General features: G+C 33.2%; 1 protein-coding gene across 2 annotated transcripts in view; it reads left to right on the forward strand.

Moving 5' to 3' along the window:
* Positions 1 to 8451: 8451 nt before the first annotated feature.
* The window catches only part of LOC100246392 (ABC transporter C family member 12), a 58002-nt gene continuing 46862 nt past the window's right edge, over positions 8452 to 19591 (forward strand). The window contains exons 1-5 of one of the 2 annotated variants that reach the window (XM_002281034.4): positions 8452 to 8631; positions 9128 to 9651; positions 12583 to 12761; positions 14741 to 14780; positions 15535 to 15691. In XM_002281034.4, coding sequence (XP_002281070.1) covers positions 9319 to 9651; positions 12583 to 12761; positions 14741 to 14780; positions 15535 to 15691 — 709 coding nt within the window. In that variant the 5' untranslated portion in view covers positions 8452 to 8631; positions 9128 to 9318. Of the gene's footprint in view, positions 8632 to 8652; positions 9020 to 9127; positions 9652 to 12582; positions 12762 to 14740; positions 14781 to 15534; positions 15692 to 19591 lie in introns of those variants that run through there. The other variant, XM_010657405.3, reaches the window with a different exon arrangement.

Here is a 19591-nt window from a genome sequence, read left to right on the forward strand (position 1 = left end):
TTCAAACAATCTTTGTCCTGGGGTTAGTAAGTTTAAGGATATTCAATCACTTCGGTAGAATATGGTAAGATTCATTCCAATCACCAAACACCTTTTCAATTGTTTTTCTCCTTACTTCTCAAACCCTCCAGTAATGAACATCATAGCCAAATTTATCTTTCACTATTTTATGAAGTGTTGTAATGAATGTGTTAGGATCCCTTTGGACTATATTCTATATCTCACATCCAATTAATGTTGAGTCTAATTGAGAGTGATCCTATGATAGTTTAGGATAGATATACATACGAGAATCTATGTATTTTGTTATCTCAAACATGCCATGGGTTTTGCAATGACATGCACGAAGCCTTCATTTGCGACCTTCACTTGATTTCTTACACTTTACTACCCAAAAATTTAGATCATTCTCAAATACAACCAAATATTGATTCCTATGTATGGAATAATGTTTCACAACATATTGTAAGTTCGCTTTAGTTTCAAATTGCAATCCTTGATAAAAATTATTTGATTCATTCCATAATCCAGTACATGAAGTAAGGGTCTCAACACTTATGACACTTATTACATCCCAATTCAATTCCCTAAACAATGGGGAAAGGACTTCATGTTCACCACCAAATAAGGATGCCTCATTTTTAGGAGGGTCATTATTGACATTATCCTCATCATCCCTAATGTCCTCATCTTGATTAAATAATTCTACATCAACATCATCATTTTGAATAGGGATGTCAATAAAGTTTTTTGTTGCTAGCATAGCTAATTGAGTGATTACTGCTAAATTCACCCTTGGCTCAACATCTTCATCATAATTATGTCAATGCCTAGGGGAGACCCTACTATCATAACCCATGGGGGATATGTTCTCCTCTACTATTTGCATTGGTCTAGTATAATCAATTGGCATTGATTGGTGATCTTTTGGGGATGTCCCCAAGTACATTTCAATGGTAATTGTCGGTAGGGATTGTGTTATGACTATGAACATTCCTTTCACATCATCATCATCATCATCTTCGATAGGCCGTTCGTTATATATAATTAATATTTCCATTTGCACTATAAAATGGATATCAAAAAATCATTCTTAAGTGAGTGAATGTGGTCAATTGGCAATGATTCACACAAATTTGCTACCAACTCATCGAATATGGTCTCATTACTGACTATAACAACCTTTGTAGGAGGACAACACATATGTCATTTGGACAATCAATGATTTCACCATTCATATAACATAATATAGTGGTCTAACTCCTCATTTTTTAACCTAACATTTACAAAACATAAAAGCTATAAGTTACAAAATTCATTAAAACATAGTCAAATTGGTAAAAAAAAAATAAAAATAAATTGTAAAGGACAAATTCTTTAAATAAAAACAATGAAATTTTTGTAATATAATAAAACAAAGAATAGATAATCTAACATGCTCCAAATCAACATATTGTTTTGTAATTGGAAATTCTATTCCAAGATTTAACTTATATATGTTTAGCTATCAAGTTTGTTGTCAATTTATGGATATTGAAATCCTCACTATAAACACAAAAATGCACCCAAAACATGTCAGTACCTCTAATTAACAACTAAAATAAAACATCTTGACAAAGTGATAATGAAATATTGAGTAATCTAAATTGATTTCATCTTTTGTTATTGATAAATACACCAAAAAAAAGGGAAAAAAGTCATCAACAAAAAAGAAAAATATTTGAATCCCAAAAATAAAAAATATATTTGCTTCACTATTGAGAAAATAGAGGAAAGATTATAAAATAAAAAATAAAATAAAAGGATTTTGAATCCCATGCTTTGAGTTTGTCAAAAAGAGCTTTAAAAACTAATATAAATTCAAACAATTGAATTAAGCACAATGCTATTAGAAATAATTTTTTTTAAAATATTTGTACATTTATTTATAAAATAATCCCTCAATATATTTAGACCTTCCCAAATGGACAATCCAAATTCCCTAAAACTTCTATGGATTTGGTCTAAATATTTAGCAGAACTTGTAAAAATCTAACATCCTAAATTCAAATTTTAATTTTTTAAAATATTTATTAAATGCTAAAATTAACACTGATTAACAACCTAGTGAGAAATCGCATTCCCATTGTTCAAAACAAAAAATATTCTGATTCCCCCAAATCAAAATTGAAATCCCATTCCTCAATCCAATGTTGTAAGAATCAACAACTTGGAGGCAAGCAATGATGAAAGAGCTTAAATTTTGGTAGAAAGATTAAAATTCATCAATGAATCCCATACACTCTGATATTAGAGTGGGATATGAGATTTTCAATTTATTTATTTATTTTTAACTTTTTTCCTCTTAAAAACATAGATAGAAACTAATTCAACTACTTATTGCCAAATAAAGTATCTCATTTTTGTTTTCAACAATAAAAAAACAAGAACTAAATACTAAAAACTTCCATTAAAATTTTTCTTTTTCCACTTTAGCATCAACCAGGTAAGTAAAATTCTTTAGAGACTTAAAATGTAAATACAACTAATTTCTTAAGAAAGATAAAAACCATATATACTTAGACCCAATTATGTAATACCATATATGCTAGAATCAACTAATTATTAGGATAGAGTCCTTGAAAAACATGATATAATGTAATAAACTTTTGGATTTTATCATTTATACCTTTATCTATCCTAATTTCATTCATTATACCTTATAAGTATTTTGGTTTGCATCTTTTGCATTGTACGAGACTTGAGTACATTAGGAGTTGCACAAAAGATCTAAGTTGCGAGTTCCTTACAAGTAGATGACTTCATCACAACATGTTCATTAACTTAGACAACCCATTAGAGGTTGTAGTGCACTATCATCTAAATTGGAGGGATGGTTGGTCTTGACCAGGATGGACTTCCTATAATTAGTGCACTAATGTTTATGGTTACACATTGAATAGGACTTATGGTGAATCATGTCTTAAGGTTATCAAGTAGTTGTGACTTCACCAAATTGTTTCATTGTATTGTTTCTTAACTTTGAGAGAATATTAAGTTTATGTTAAAGTTAGTAATAACTTTGACCTATAGGTAAGATCATAAGTTGATCATATATTCCTTATAGATTGAGTAATTGTTGATAGAAACCAGTAGTAGTAGGTATTCTTGATAGAGGCACCATGATATCTCATAGGATTAAGATAGAGTGTCATCTCGAGTAATCCTAAAAATGTATAGGCTCTTGGAGAATTAAGAAATGTTAGTTGAACATACAATATAAGGATCTTTAACTCAAGGATAGTAAAGGTAGTCTTCAAAGGCTAATAGTTTTCAACTTGTTAGATTACCGACACCAGTTCATGGAGAGATTGAATGTAATGGATAGTAGGTCATTGACCAAAACACTTAATGTCTCGTTATTATTTACATAGAGTATTAGTGTGCAGTTAATTTTTTTATAGTGGGATGTTGAATCAACTTTAGAATTGGATTCAAGAAAGTCAATACTATCTTATAGATCCTAGTAGTTCCCGCTTGAGCTTATATACCTTGATGGTATACTTCATAAGAGATGGATTGGTTCGAGGTTCACTTTTGTGCATAAGAGTATTTTGATAATTACACGAGGTTACACAAGGGTTAGTGAACAAAGTCTCTAGGTTGGGCTAATTGATTAATTAGTAAGTCTTGTTGGGTTAATTATTAATTAACCAATTAAAACTCATTTTTGATTAGATTAAGTGACCTAAGCCCTTAATGGATTTAAGTCGCTTAAACCTAGTTAAGGAACCCTATAAATACCCCTTAAGGATTAGGGTTTCCATTACTTTTTTGAAATAAGCTCTTTTCCACCATCATCAAAGAGAGAGAGAGTCTTAATCTTTACCTTTTTATCCTCCCAACTAAGTGTATGTCAAGATCAAGGAAGAGTCATCGAGTAGAAGATCTTGGGTGTTTGAGACTTTTAATGACTATGAGCTTTTTCTTCATCGTTTGGATTTTGGAAACATTCAAATCAAGGTAAAATTTTCTCTTTTGATTTCTAAATCCTGTTAAAATTTTTAAAATGTTATTTCCATTATACATGAGATTCCGTACAATAATATTCAAGAAGGACAAATTTGTACAAATTTGAGAGCAAAACCTCAATCTCATAAGCAACCGTACCCACATTCAATTCAAAATTCTCATTTTACAATTACATAAATTGGAAGAGCTTATTTGCTTGGCGACTCAAACTAAAGAACAAACAAGAACAATTTGGACAATTTCCAGGATACAAATTAAAAAACTAATAAAGGAAAATTCATATGAGACCATGTCTCATAGACCTTATGTGGTATGGTATTAGTAGTGTAACTCAAAAACCTACAACATTTTAGCTCATACATTCACCAAAATCTACCTACAAGAAGCATAATAAGGGAAGAGAATGAGAATACCAAGAGGGTAAGATGGCAAGAAGTTGAAAATTGTGAAGAAAGAGCAGAGTTGAAGAAGCTTAGACTGGGAAGAAGCAGATCGACACCAAAAAAGTGAGAACTAAAAAACAAATGCGAAGCCAAACTAGCTAGGGTTATGTTTGGGTGGGGCTGTTTAGAGAGAAACATGGCATTTTTTTTTTAGGCACATCTTCTCCAACTGAGTTGGGACTTTTTTTGGAGAGAAAAACAAATTCTTTTCCACTCAAGACTCCAACGTGGCTTAAAGCACAGTAGTCTTGGAATTATTCATCAATATTTTTATTATTTCATCCTTATCTTTATAAAAAAAAAATCCCTCAAAGTCAAAGACCAAGTCCAAATAGAAAAAAATCTTTAGTTACATCATTCAAATGCAACCTGGGAATTTTTTGTAATTATTTTTATGAATAATTTATATTTTTCTAATTTTATTATGAAATATTTTCTTCTAAAAATCTTTTTAGAGAAAAAGATTTATTAGAGAAAAATTTTACTTCATAATTTATATATTTTTCTTGAAATTACCTTCATGAAAAAAATCTCACTTTGAAATGTTCCTAAAAGGCAAGCTCCTCTATAAAAAAAATAAAAAATTATAAATAGAAGTTGGAAAAAATAAAGTTTCTCATGAATAGAAATGTATTTTACAAAATTAAAAATTTTCATTAATGGATTGGTGGGAAAATATTACTTCATTCAAAGTGATTTTCTCCTCTTATAATTTTTCCTTTTGTAATAATAAAATAAGACCATTTTTTTTTTAAATATTTTCTTATTTGGGATAATTTCAAATGCTTTGTCCCATTTCTAAAAAGGTTATGCATTTGCTCACATGTCCTAAGTACCTCAATATGTAACTCAAATGATTAAATAAAATTTTTTGAATAAATTATTTGATTAAAATAGATGAAATGATCTCAAATTTATAAATCTAATTTCTTATAGTAGAACTTGAAAAATAACCTATTTTTAATATAAATGTTATTTTTATGAAAAATAAAATAAAATAAAACAAAACAAGAGTACCTTTGTTTTTTTTACTAAAAAAAATGTGAAAAGTTAAATTTACAAATTTGAAATTATTCTCTCTTTGAATCAAATGATACTTTTTTAAATCCACTTTCGACCTTTTCTATAAATAGAAACATACAAACAAACAAATAAAATGTCCAAATACCATAAACTACTGATTTTCCAACTAATGTATACTATCATTTATTGGACCAATAACATCCATAAAGTTTAGGATTAATGGATTAAAAGATATGAAATAATCCTAAATTTGTAAAAGTAATCCCTTGTATGTTTGAGCTTTAAATTTATTGTTATTTTCACATAAGCTTTAAAAGAAAATATTATTTTTATAAATAAAAAATGGAGATTATTTTTGCTAAAAAAAAAAAATTAAGCTAAAAAATATGAAGGGTTAGATTTTACGAATTTGAAATTATTGCATCCCATTTAATAAAATAAACTTAAAATTTTCTTGGGCTTTAAAAAACAGCTTACAACCAAATATTATTGAATTAATCCTCATTAATGTATAGAACACTCATGTAATCATGCATTATTTGAAAAAAATTACATTGTTTTGAAATTTGACCTTTGCTTTTCAAAGAATATATCTTTTGGGGAAAGTAATTTTCATTACATGCACTCAAATAGTAAAAATAATTAATGTTCCAAACTTATCTCCAAATCCTCCTCTCATCAACCGCCAACTACCATATTCTTTTTTCTTTTTGTTTATTACTTTTGACAAGGCAAATGAGTTCATCCTTCTTATTATTATTATTTCCTCTCCCGATAATATATCTATTTTCTTTTTTGCTTTTTTTTTTTTAATAAAATATGTTGGATTCGTGAAATTTTTTAATATTTCATTTTTTTATATTTATTGATTTTAATTATTTATGGATATTTTAAACATAAAATAATAATAATTAATAAAAATAAATTTAATATAAAAATAAATATATATTAATGCTAAATAAAATATTTATTTCTTTTATAAGTCTTATTATATTGTCATTTTTTTTAATTTTAAATTTTCATATGAAAATCATAATTGATGATTATAATTTGAGCTTTTTGCTTATAAATTTAACTTGATTGTGTTTTTTTTTTTTTTTTCTTAGCTAAAATTTTTATATTTTTAATTAAAGAAGACAAAAACTCGGTTATGGTTATAACATTTTGCTTTATTAAAATTTTTAATTTTTATTTATATAAAATAAAAAATAAATATATATTTCATATAAAATTGTATTTAATCATTAATATTATTTTTTATTAATTTTATTAAAAATTAAAATCTTTGTATATTGAAATATCAACACAACCATAAAAAAAAAAAGGTACCACTTTTTTTATGAAAAAAGTATTACTCTTTTATGAAAAAAAAAAAAAGTAATACTAAATGTGTTAAAAGTATGAAAAAAGTAATACTATGTTAAAAGTAACATACTTTTGTAATACTTTTAACACATTTAGTGTTATTATTTTTTTATAAAAAAATGATATCATTTTTTTCAAAAGTTGTGTTTATTAATATAGAACTTTAGTATACAAAAATTTTATCTTTTAATAAAATTAAGATAAAATTAATATAAAAGATTAAATACAATTTCTAATTTTTTTTAAAATTTTATATAAGTAAAAAAATAAAAAATTTAACAAGGTAAAAGAATAGAACCACAATAAAAAATGTTAAAATTATAATTAAGTAAGAATGATAAGTCAAAACTTAAAAATCATGACAATTGATTTTGATTTTTACATTAAAAATTTTAAAATAAATAACAAAATAATATGACAAAAATATTTTTATTTAAATAATATTTATCAAATAAATAAATATTTTATTTGACGGGAATGTATAAAATGTTATGTTCTAAACCTTTAAATTTGTTTATTATATATTTATTTTTATATTAAAATTTTTCATTAATTATTTATCATATATTATTATTTTATATTTAAAGTGTCTATAAATAATTAAATTCAATAAATATGAAAAGATAAAAAAGTGAAAAAAAAAATTAAAAAGATTTTATAACAATGCGTAATTAACATATTAAAAACAACATGCATAATTTTATGGGTAAAATATAGAAGAAAGAAAAATAATATGGCATATTGATTAGCCGTGCGTAAATTTGCTAAGCATCAGAAAAATTATCTTCACTTGTCTGGTTTTTAAAAAATAATAATAATAAAACAAAACAAATGTATTAGTTGGCAAAGACAAAAGACTTGAGGGGACAATTTTGAAATTTTAATAATATTACTATTTGATAGCATATTTCTTGAAAATTATTTTTATAAAAGTTGTTAAAAAATCTATAGTTTTTTGAATCACGCAACTTCACATGATTCAGATGTATATATTAATAAAATTTTAAAAAAATCTATAAAATCAATTTCTTAGAAGTTATAACTACATTTTTTTAAGTTTGCAGCCTGGATAAAACAGGGGCTTTGGTTAGAATGATGACCCAAGGAGTGACGAGAGAGCGCAAGTGTGGTCGGCAAGAGAATCTAACAATGGGTGGTGCACAATGACAGCCGTGATGTACGAAACTTTGAATTGCAAATAATAATAATAACCAGCTCTGCCCATTTGTCTATTATTAAACCAACTCCAACTCTCACATGCCTAGCCAAGGCCGCAGAAGAATCCAACTATACTAGTGGATATTGTTGTTTTCTTTCATCGCTTTCTCTCTCTTCTTTCTTTCATGTCCTGTTCCTATTCCTTGGACGTAGGGATCTCCCCCTTCGTCACCCATGACGCTTGCAATTCTACTCATCACCCCAACTCTCTTTTTATTTTTTTATTTTTTTATAATTAAGTCTATGTCATATTTATCTAATAAAACAAACAAATAAATTTAAATAATGATTTGAAATTTAAGTAAACTTATTATTATTATTGGAAATTAGACGAAAACTGAAGGGTTGACTAATGAACGAATAATTTCTTTCAAGGGTGCTGATGATAAATATGATAGTGTGATCACAGGCCACTCCTTTTTGTTTCCTTTTTTCTGTATGTAATTATTGGCATGGTATATGCATGGTCACTCGTTTTATCTTTTAAGCTTTTCTTGGTCATATATATATATGGGGTATTGCATGTAGTATTGCATTGTGAAAATTGGGATCGCCTCTCCCACTAGCAAAGGTACTGATCTCTTACGCTTCTTGTTCTTCTTGTCGCTCTGTTTGGTTGCTGGGAAAATGTGGACAAAGAGAAAGAAATTAGATAAAGGGGCAAGTCATGGATTCTTTTAAGTGTTTGGGAACCCAAATAGCTGAAACTGCCACTGTATTGAGTGTAACAGCCACTTGGCCTAGTTGGGTTGATTTTTGTTCCCTGGAATCTTACAAGAATAGAAGAATTTGTACCGAAGTTCGATTGTGATTTTCTTTTCTGTTCTTTTCTTTTCTTTTCTTTTTCTCTATTTTCCCAGCCGCGAAACGGAGGGTTGAGTGAATTTTCTTCATTCTTTCTCCCCTGTTTGTTCATTGCTTGGAAAATTTATGCTTTGTTTCTGTTGTTCTGGCTGCAGGTGTATTTCAATTCTATAATCTTAGTTTCGATTTTGTCATAAGTTTTTTGTTTTCTCTTTGTATATTTGAATCTTTTTAAGCTTGAGAATGGTTTGTTCTTATTGCAGGAAGTGCTTTAAGTGGGAAATCAGGCAGTGTGTAGTGATTGAGTGAGGGAAAGACTGATCGAGTGTAGAACTTTATCCAACACGCAACAATTTATTGGTCAAAAGTAATTAAAAAATAAAAAAAGAGGAAGAAAATAATGAGCATTTAATGTGTCTTTTAGTGCTTAACATTTGAAGGGTAGTGACTGAAGATGGCTTTTGAGCCTTTGGTTTGGTATTGTCAACCGGTGGCAAATGGGGTTTGGGCAAAAGCAGCAGAAAGTGCTTTTGGCCCTTACACACCCTGTGCAGTTGACTCCATTGTGGTTTGCATATCTCATTTGGTTCTTTTGGGTCTGTGCTGTTACCGAATATGGCTGATTAAGATGGATTTCAAAGTCCAGAGGTTCTGCTTGCAGTCGAATTACTACAATTATATGTTGGGACTGTTGGCATGTTATTGTACTGCAGAACCTTTATTCAGGTTGGTGATGGGTGTTTCGATTTTTGATTTGGATGAACAGACTGGGCTCGCTCCGTATGAGGTGTGTTTTCCTTTCCTAGTGTTTTCATGGTTTATGTTGTTTTCAACCTGCATTACAGAGACTGAACTTGTCTCCAAATCTAGCATGCTTTAAGAAGTATGTAATTCAAACATGATGGCATTTAGCTTTGACTTACCACTCAAAAATGGTTTTAATGTGTGCATCTAATTTATTTTGCCAAAATAATTGTTAGGCTTATCCATCCTTATTAGTTTTCACTGGATCCTATATCATCTGTTTGTAATTTCATTTGCATAAAGATAAATCATAAATATCCATGCTAAAGATGCACCAATTATTTTTTCAAAATGTAATATGTGATTAGATGGAAAATGTTTGCCAAAATGTTTGAATGATCCAAAAGTTATGTAAGGTCTCTATGACAAGTGTTTGTTGAACCTGATTTCTTATATTATGGAGTCTTGGCTTTTCAAATGATTGATCTACAAAAAAATTCCTTCTTAAGCACAGAGAACAAAATTCAAATAAGTTTTTGAGCTAAGTAGAGAAACATCCACATAGAGAACACTTGCATATTGGAGCATGGACCCAAAGCTTACAAAATTGATTTGGAGAGTACTGAGAGAAATCGGTTCGTTAGCTTAGTTTTTGCATTTTCTTGGCCTGAAAATCAACTTTTTGAGCATTTTGGTTTTAAATATTTAGAAATTGGGAGTTCTTGTATTGCCCTTAAATTTCCTCCATGATGTCAATGACATATTGGTGATGTCTTGGTAGATTCTTAAAACCACCCAATTGTATTTCTTCCCTTCTTGCTCAAATGTGATTGCTTCCGTCAATTCTGCAACTCACTTCTATCACTTAAAAGGTTGAATGGTATGTTGGGTGCTGACTAGAAATTGTTCTGTTTCTGCATTTTCTTCACTTCATTGTCATTTACAACTTATTTCAATGTCTTACAATACTCACCCAATGTTCTATAGAAATTTTTTTCTCCGTCTATTCTTCATAATGACCACCTACATGTCATAAACACATTATATGTGACATTAACTTCAAATTGATGCATTACTGTCTTTATTATTACTTCCAAACTCATTTAAAATTTTATATTTTTATCAATTGGTTGTTCTAATTTCCAAATTCACATTGATACGAAGAAAATGTCTCCATGTGTTTTAACTCTCAATATCTTTGTCATATCGAGGTTTAAGTCCTTTACTCTCTTTCCAAACAATGCTCCTTAAATTGGTTCTTTTAGAGGATTAAGCAGATTGTGGTCACTATCTTGTGCCCACCAAATGATTTACATGGATATTAATTTAGATTGAAATTTGTAACTTCTTAATTTGATTGAATTTGATGAACTACCACTTATCTTATAGTGGCACTTGTATTGGTATTGGAAAACTTTAACAGTTTCATCTTCATGTTCTCAATTCTAGAAGCAAGGACTTTAATATGATTGTAAGCTATAAAAAAAGGACCACAGTTGCTATTGCAATTGGTGCTAAATGCTTGGCTTGCCAACCCACTAATATCTCTTCATCTCAGCCCGGTGTGTACTGCAAATAGCCTTTCTACTTGTCTTTTTACTATTGTTCTTGTTGTTACCACCATCACTTCTGCTTCCACTACTTCTACTATTCATATTCTGTAATGATGCTTTAGTCATTTGGTTAATAGTGTAGAAATGAAGAGGAGGTTGATTCTATGAATCTCGAAAGAAAACTGTATAAGATTCGACCAGCCTATCCATCTTGGAAATAAGTTGGATTGGATGTGTCATGTAGACCACATTGGCATGCCTTAGAATTGTGAACAGGTAAAAGAAGTTTCTAGAGATATTAGCAAGGTACATGGAGATGCTGAAAGATCACATGTCTTGGAAAAAGAAAGAAAAATGATTTCTCATGGAATTGTTTTCTCAACTACATAAACAAAGTAATCTTGTTGAGTGAATAGAAGCATTTCCCAGTATAAATGCAATATATTTTGCATAAAAGAACTTTGGTGCCCTTTTTTTTTATGCACTGTTAATATATTTTTATTTGCCTATAAAAAAGATGCATAAAAGAAGAACAAAATTAGTTAAATACATCTTATTAGAAAAGTTAACAAAAAAAGCTTAGTGAGATAATAATGACCCGATCAGTTAGCGAAACAATGAACCAAGCAACAGGCTTCTATTGTAGAGATTTTTTTACCCTCTTGAGGGGTTTAGAGTTTCCCTAACTTATACATGTTCATGTTATATTCTTGATATGTAAAACAACCTTCTTATTCGTTTCAAGAAGTTTTTCCTCCCTTTTGATTAGTTTATATATATTGTGGAAGGATTTCTTGTCTTTCGTTTGTACTTAACAGTTCATATCAATTTTAGTCTGTTTCTAATAAAAAATGTATATAAACTCTAATATATGGATTTCAAAGAGATGATCTTCAGCACAAGAAGCTCTTTTTTTTAATATTCATTCTATTCTCTCATTCTGAGGGGCTAATTTTAATGCATTTCTTCTCATTTCCACCATTTCTGCCTGCCAGATATATCTATATATAGAGAGATAGATAGATAGAGGGGGAACAAAAGATTTCACATATCTCAATTGATGATGAGCTGATCTCTCCTCTCTTTCTCCCATCTCTTGGCATTTTATGGAACAACATTAGTTGCTATCTGAGTGCTAGCAGTTGTGTTCATAAGCCATGTATTTTAAATTCCCTCAATGCAACTGAATGCTAGTACCTCAGAGTTTTCAGTTTTCTGAGAGATTTATTCACAAACATTTGGGAACTATCTATTTAAATCTGATCAGAAAACTGTGTCTCTGTTTTGCAATCCTCTAACGAAATGTTTTTATGAAATTCTCTGTTCTTGTTTTGGACATGTTGAAATTGTATTGTTACACTTTTATAGTAAAGCTAAACTAAATTATAATGGGAAAAAGCATTTTATAATTTCTCTTGCAGATAGTTTCTTTGATCATTGAAGCTGCTACTTGGTGCTCCATGCTGGTTATGATTGGTGTTGAGACTAAAATTTACATTCGGCAGTTTCGATGGTATGTCCGATTTGGAGTCATTTATCTCTTGGTAGGGGATGCTGTGATGCTCAATCTCATTCTTTCTCTGAAGGATTCCTACAGTAGGTGAGTTTCTTTCATTCTTATCCATTTAATACTTCATTAGCTTAAAATGTTTTGCCTGCTTTAAGGCAGTATTCTCATTCTTAACTTCTTACAAATGCAAGTTAGCTAAAGCAATACATGTTAGCCATGGTTGTTTAATATTTTTACTGTCTTTTTTTTCTTTCTTTTTGAAGTTCTTAAGATTGGAATGTTGAGTGTTTCCTAGCTTATAAGTTTTAGTAATGGTACTTAGTACAAGAACATAGAAAACAGTGGGTGTACACATCACCAGATTGGAATGTCGAGTGTTTCCTAGCTTATAACTGAAATATGACTGAAGTCTGGTTTATTTGTGCCTATAGTAAAAAATAATTGTTGACATGTTGCTATAGAATGCTGTCACTAAGCAAATATGATGGATACATTGAGTGGTTCATTTTATTCTTTTCTGCTTAATCCTTTTCTGTATTTGAGTTGCATATCCATGAAGCTGAGTGTTTTTTAACTTAATATGCTCGCAGTTTGGTTCCATTATCTCCCATGGATATAATATTTGTTGACATCCTGTTGTTTTCAAAATGGACATATCTCTTACTATCATTAAAGAATGTTGGCAAGGAGCAAATATGGAAAATTCCTTCGAGTAGTTCAATCTATTCTTTCCTGCACGAACCTCTTCAAGACCTTGTTTTTTAAGTAGTGCTAACTGCATCTTACTGATCAGAAAATAAAGATGCAATGCAAATACAGGAAGTTTATATACAAGGATGGGCAATACTCCCACCCAATACTAACTAAATAGAATGGATAAATAATAGATACCAAGAGAAAGTTTAAAGAGCCCAAAAGCCCATACAATATAACCCAAAAAGGTCATGTAGGGAAGATAATCACCACAGAGCACAGGTGGGATGACTCTCCTCTTTTGGCAAGGTTATCAGCTTCTTGAGTTGTCACTCTAGATCTCGAAGATGCACATCCCAAGACTTTAGAAAGGTTTGGTATTGTTTGAGGCCGATGAGCACATCTCCAAGGCCCTCTCTTAGCCATTGTTGCCTAAGAGACCTTTGATGCAGAGTCACATTCCACCAACAGATTAGAGATGCCCAAAGATATGAACTCCCTCTAACCGTCTAGTAAAGTTAGTTTTTCTGCTTCCATGGACAAACCACCAGTTGACTTCAAGAAGGCCCTTATGATTGTCCCTATTTCCTTGAGAAAGCCACCAATACCCATCTGATCTGGGCTATCCAAAGAACATTGGTTCAAGTTGAGATTGAGCTGTCAGCTTGATATACATCATTGGTCCATTAAACTTTTTCATTAAATCGGTAGCTATATGGTACTTGAGTTCTGGTTTACTACATGTCTCTAGTTTGAATCTCTTTGTTTGTTTATTCCCCTATTTATTTCTGTATTCATGGTTTTCTTCTCCATGTGTAGCATATACTATTCTATAAATCATAAAATAACATTTCTCCTGTCCTAATAAATTCTAGCATTTCTCTGTAGCTAAATCACTTGAACAAAAACTAGAATGGCTTTAGACTACAATTCTCTTCCTTTGGGGCTCTCCTTCAGAACCCCCAAAGGATGATTGCTGTCAAGTTTGCTCTGCCTTTTGGGGCTACCCATGCTACCTCATTGACAAAAAAACAATCTCTGTCCTAGCTCCAACTAAAGGGTACAGAAGATACCTTAATCTGGTTTAGTCCACTTAGGCACCTCTATTTATTTTCAATTAGATGGAATAATTAATGATCTACACGGTTTCTAAACTTAGAAACTCATCCAGCCCTTGAGAGTTGTAAACTTGAGTAATTACCTGTTTATAAATTTGGATGGGGAATATATACTCACAATTGATTGGTTTTTTACTATAATTTTTTCTTGTCATTTTCCCGTAAGGATACCTCATTGTACTCTTTTAATTATTAATTAATGAAGTATACCTTGTCTCTGATCAAAATATATACTTATAATTTTATTTACTTGTTCAGATCTGTACTCTATCCGCCAATCAGCTCAGTCCTCTGCCAGGTTCGTTGCACCAAAATTGATACAATGTAAATGTTATGGGTTCCATTATGTTTGTCTTCCATTGGATTATGTTACCATGTTATAGCTTTTACATGTTCTGAACTATGGTGGGAATCTGCTGCAATAGGCTGAAATAACCTTGCCTTGGACTTAGATTAATTTTTTATATACAAAAAAGTAGCATAATTCAATGTAAAATATCAACATAAGCCTATATCAAATTAAATTTTCATCATTAAATTATAGATTGAATCAGAAATGTTAATGCCTATGCAACGAGCCACAGAATAGTTTCTCTTGCCAAGTTGATACATATTGAGACATCGTGTGAAAATCAGGCTTCTAAGTTTGCCGTGTCAGAGAATGAAATATTTGCATCTTTGTTTCATAGGATATGGGATGGGACATCAATTGTCATATTCTTGGTCTAGAACCGAAGTTATTTTGTAGATCTATGCCTTGCCAGAAATGTCTGACAGTCCTCTGGGCTTGATTTGCTCCCAGTTTTATACAAGGCAGGCCATTGTTATCTCTTGTTTTGACCTAACATAATCAGGCATCTTCATATTTTGTTGGCTGATTCAAACTGCGATGGCCATATTTTAAAGGAACAGAGCCATGTGAAAATCAAGACTCTGATTAGATTTAAAACTTTCATTTTATTTTCACGTCTTCTTTTTCTTTATAAGATTATCTTCAAATCATCCAAAAGCATGTAAATTACATTTGGTATGTGGCTGTTGTTCTGATGTAGGTTCTGTTTGGAATTTGCCTTCTCGTGCATGTTCCTAATTTAAATCCTTATGTGGGTTACACCCCGATGCAAAGTGATTCTCTGGAAAACACCAAATATGAAGTGCTTCCTGGAGGAGACCAAATTTGTCCTGAGAAGCACGCAAACATGTTTTCTAGTAAGTAATTCTTATCAAATTTTGAAACGACTTAAGTTATGGTTGTCAAAATGAGAATCTAAACTATGTGTTAGCTAGACTAAGAATGGCCTTTTGTAGTCAAACCATCACTTGTTCACCATGTGTATTGTTGTATTTATGATTATTTGATCTATCTTTTACAAGTGAAATATTTTCAGAAGTTTATTACTCTCATGCTTTAATTGGTTATTGTTGAATATAATGTATTTATAGTATATTATCTTTCCTTGTTAATATAGGTCACATGTATGGTAGTTAGGACTCCTAGCCTTGTATATATATATCTCTCAATTGTAAGTAGAGATAACATGAATGAGAATTAAGGTTTTTCTTCTTTCTCTCTCTCAACATGGTATCAGAGCCAGGGAGGAAAACCTAATTCTTTCCTATTTCCCGTGTCATCAACTCCGGGAAACCTTCCGGTGACCGTGTTTCATTCCGGTCACCTTCCCCATCTCCCAATACTTTCCGGTCAGTCGGAACGTCGTTAGAAACCACTCACCGCTGGAAAAATTTTCCGGCGACCTATTTTTCCGACACCGACCATACCAGAAGGAGCGCCTGGAGGAGATCTCCAACTTTTGTGAAGGCACCGGCACCAAAAGAGCATCCACGCGCCGGCCACGCTCCATTTTCCGGTCGGCGGCTGCATCTCACGCGCCGGCGCGTGAGGACGCGTGAGGCATTTTCCGGCGACGCGCCTCCTCCTCCAGCTTCGCCTGACGTCGACCAGCCTCCCTACCTCCTTGGTTTTCCCATCCGAGCCCTGGACGTACCTCTTTTGGGGTTTTTTGTCTCCGTCGGCCCTCCAAACAGTCTTTCCGGCGAAGCTCCGGCTATTTTTTCTCCACCCCAATCCCTGCACGGGCCTTGGGAAGTGTTCTTCTACCTTTCTGGTGGTACCACGCTGCGATCTGAGGCCGTCTCCCTTTGTCGGTGGTGCCACGCCGCAATCTGAAGCCGTATTAGGGCTCTCTTCGATCCAAACATACTTCATTCTCCAGATAAGTGGATATGGCCCAGTCCTCTGATTCTCCGCTGCCTCAGCCTCCGAGCTCCTCTGCATCTCAGGCTTCTATTGCCTCTGTTGCCCAGCCTGGTAATGCCTCTGCCTGCCTTACCCACACATCTTCTCTTGGACCCTGGATTCTAGATTCTGGAGCTTCTGATCACCTATCTGGTAATAAGGATCTTTTCTCCTCTATTACTACTACCTCTGCTTTACCTACTGTTACCTTAGCTAATGGTTCTCAAACTGTGGCTAAAGGTATTGGTTTGGCCCTTCCTCTGCCTTCTCTACCTCTCACTTCTGTCCTTTATACTCCTGAATGTCCTTTTAATCTTATTTCCATCAGCAAACTCACTCGTACTCTTAATTGCTCTATTACCTTTTCTGATAAATTTGTGACCTTGCAGGACCGGAGTACGGGGAAGACGATTGGCATAGGACGTGAGTCTCAAGGCCTCTATCACCTCACCTCGGATTCATCTGCTGCAGTTTGCATTTCCACTGATGCCCCTCTCCTCATTCACAATCGTCTGGGTCATCCTAGTCTCTCCAAGTTCCAAAAGATGGTCCCTCGTTTTTCCACTTTGTCGTCGCTTCCGTGTGAGTCATGTCAGCTTGGGAAACATACTCGTGTCTCGTTCCCAAAGCGTTTGAATAATCGGGCAAAGTCTCCTTTTGAGCTTGTCCACACTGATGTTTGGGGTCCTTGTCGGACTGCGTCTACTTTAGGATTTCAGTATTTTGTCACTTTCATTGATGACTATTCTCGATGTACTTGGTTATTTTTAATGAAAAATCGAGCTGAGTTATTCTCTATTTTCCAGAAATTTTATACTGAAATCCAAACCCAGTTCAATATTTCTATTCGTGTGTTACGCAGTGACAATGCCAGGGAATATTTTTCAGCCCAATTTACTTCGTTTATGTCTCATCATGGGATTCTTCATCAGTCTTCTTGTGCTCATACTCCTCAACAAAATGGGGTAGCTGAACGCAAGAATCGACATCTTGTTGAGACAGCTCGTACTCTCCTCCTCCATAGTCACGTTCCTTTTCGCTTTTGGGGGGACGCTGTTCTTACCGCTTGTTATTTGATTAATCGTATGCCCTCCTCTGTCTTACACGATCAGATTCCTCACTCCCTTCTTTTCCTTGACCAACCACTTTATTTCCTTCCTCCTCGTGTCTTTGGTTGTACTTGTTTTGTTCATATTCTCACTCCTGGACAGGACAAGCTTTCCGCCAAAGCCATGAAGTGCCTCTTCTTGGGATATTCCAGACTTCAAAAGGGTTATCGTTGTTATTCCCTTGAGACTCATCGATACTTTATCTCCGCTGATGTCACCTTCTTTGAGGACTCACCATTCTTTTCCACCACTTCTGAGTCTCTTCCTGTTTCTGAAGTCTTGCCCATTCCCATTGTCTCCCCACCTGATGCTATGCCCCCTCGACCACTTCAGGTTTATCATCGTCGCCCTCGTGTCGTTGCTCCTCTCCCTTTTCCTGAGGCTCCTGCTAACTCACTTCCTATCCCTTCGGCTTCACCTGCCCCGGCTCTGCCTTCTCCTAATGACTTACCCATTGCTGTTCGGAAAGGTACTCGCTCTACTCGTAATCCTCATCCTATTTACAATTTTTTGAGTTATCATCGATTATCTCCACCCTATTCTGCTTTTGTTTCTGCTATATCCTCTGTTTCTCTTCCAAAGAGCACCCATGAAGCTCTTTCCCATCCAGGCTGGCGACAGGCAATGGTGGATGAAATGGCTGCTCTGCACTCTAATGGCACTTGGGATCTTGTTGTTTTACCCTCTGGTAAATCTACAGTTGGTTGTCGTTGGGTCTATGCAGTTAAGGTTGGTCCTGATGGTCAGGTTGATCGCCTTAAGGCCCGCTTAGTTGCTAAAGGCTATACTCAGGTTTATGGTTCTGATTATGGTGACACATTCTCCCCTGTTGCCAAGATTGCTTCTGTCCGCTTGCTTCTCTCCATGGCTGCTATGTGTTCTTGGCCTCTTTATCAGTTGGATATTAAAAATGCCTTCCTTCATGGTGATCTTGCCGAGGAAGTTTATATGGAGCAACCTCCTGGTTTTGTTGCTCAGGGGGAGTCTGGTTTAGTGTGCAGGTTACGCCGTTCTCTATATGGCTTGAAACAATCTCCTCGAGCATGGTTTAGCCGTTTTAGTTCTGTTGTTCAAGAGTTTGGCATGCTTCGCAGTACAGCAGACCATTCAGTTTTTTATCATCATAACTCCTTGGGGCAGTGTATTTATCTGGTTGTTTATGTGGACGACATCGTCATTACAGGCAGTGATCAGGATGGTATTCAGAAACTAAAGCAACATCTTTTTAACCACTTTCAGACCAAAGACTTGGGGAAACTCAAGTATTTCTTGGGAATTGAGATAGCTCAATCCAGTTCTGGTGTGGTCCTTTCCCAAAGGAAGTATGCTTTAGACATCCTGGAAGAAACCGGTATGTTAGACTGTAAACCGGTAGACACACCTATGGATCCGAATGTCAAACTTGTACCAGGACAGGGGGAGCCTTTAGGAGACCCCGGGAGATATCGACAGCTCGTAGGTAAATTGAACTATCTCACCATTACTCGTCCAGACATTTCTTTTCCTGTGAGTGTTGTTAGTCAATTCCTACAGTCACCATGTGATAGCCATTGGGATGCCGTAATCCGCATTCTTCGATATATCAAAAGTACACCAGGCCAAGGTGTATTGTACGAGAACAGAGGTCATACTCAAGTTGTTGGTTACACAGATGCAGATTGGGCTGGCTCACCCACAGATAGACGTTCCACTTCAGGGTACTGTGTTTTTATTGGAGGTAATCTAATATCTTGGAAGAGTAAG

Source organism: Vitis vinifera, chromosome 10 (assembly GCF_030704535.1).
Source record: "Vitis vinifera cultivar Pinot Noir 40024 chromosome 10, ASM3070453v1".
Taxonomy (NCBI): Eukaryota; Viridiplantae; Streptophyta; class Magnoliopsida; order Vitales; family Vitaceae; genus Vitis; species Vitis vinifera.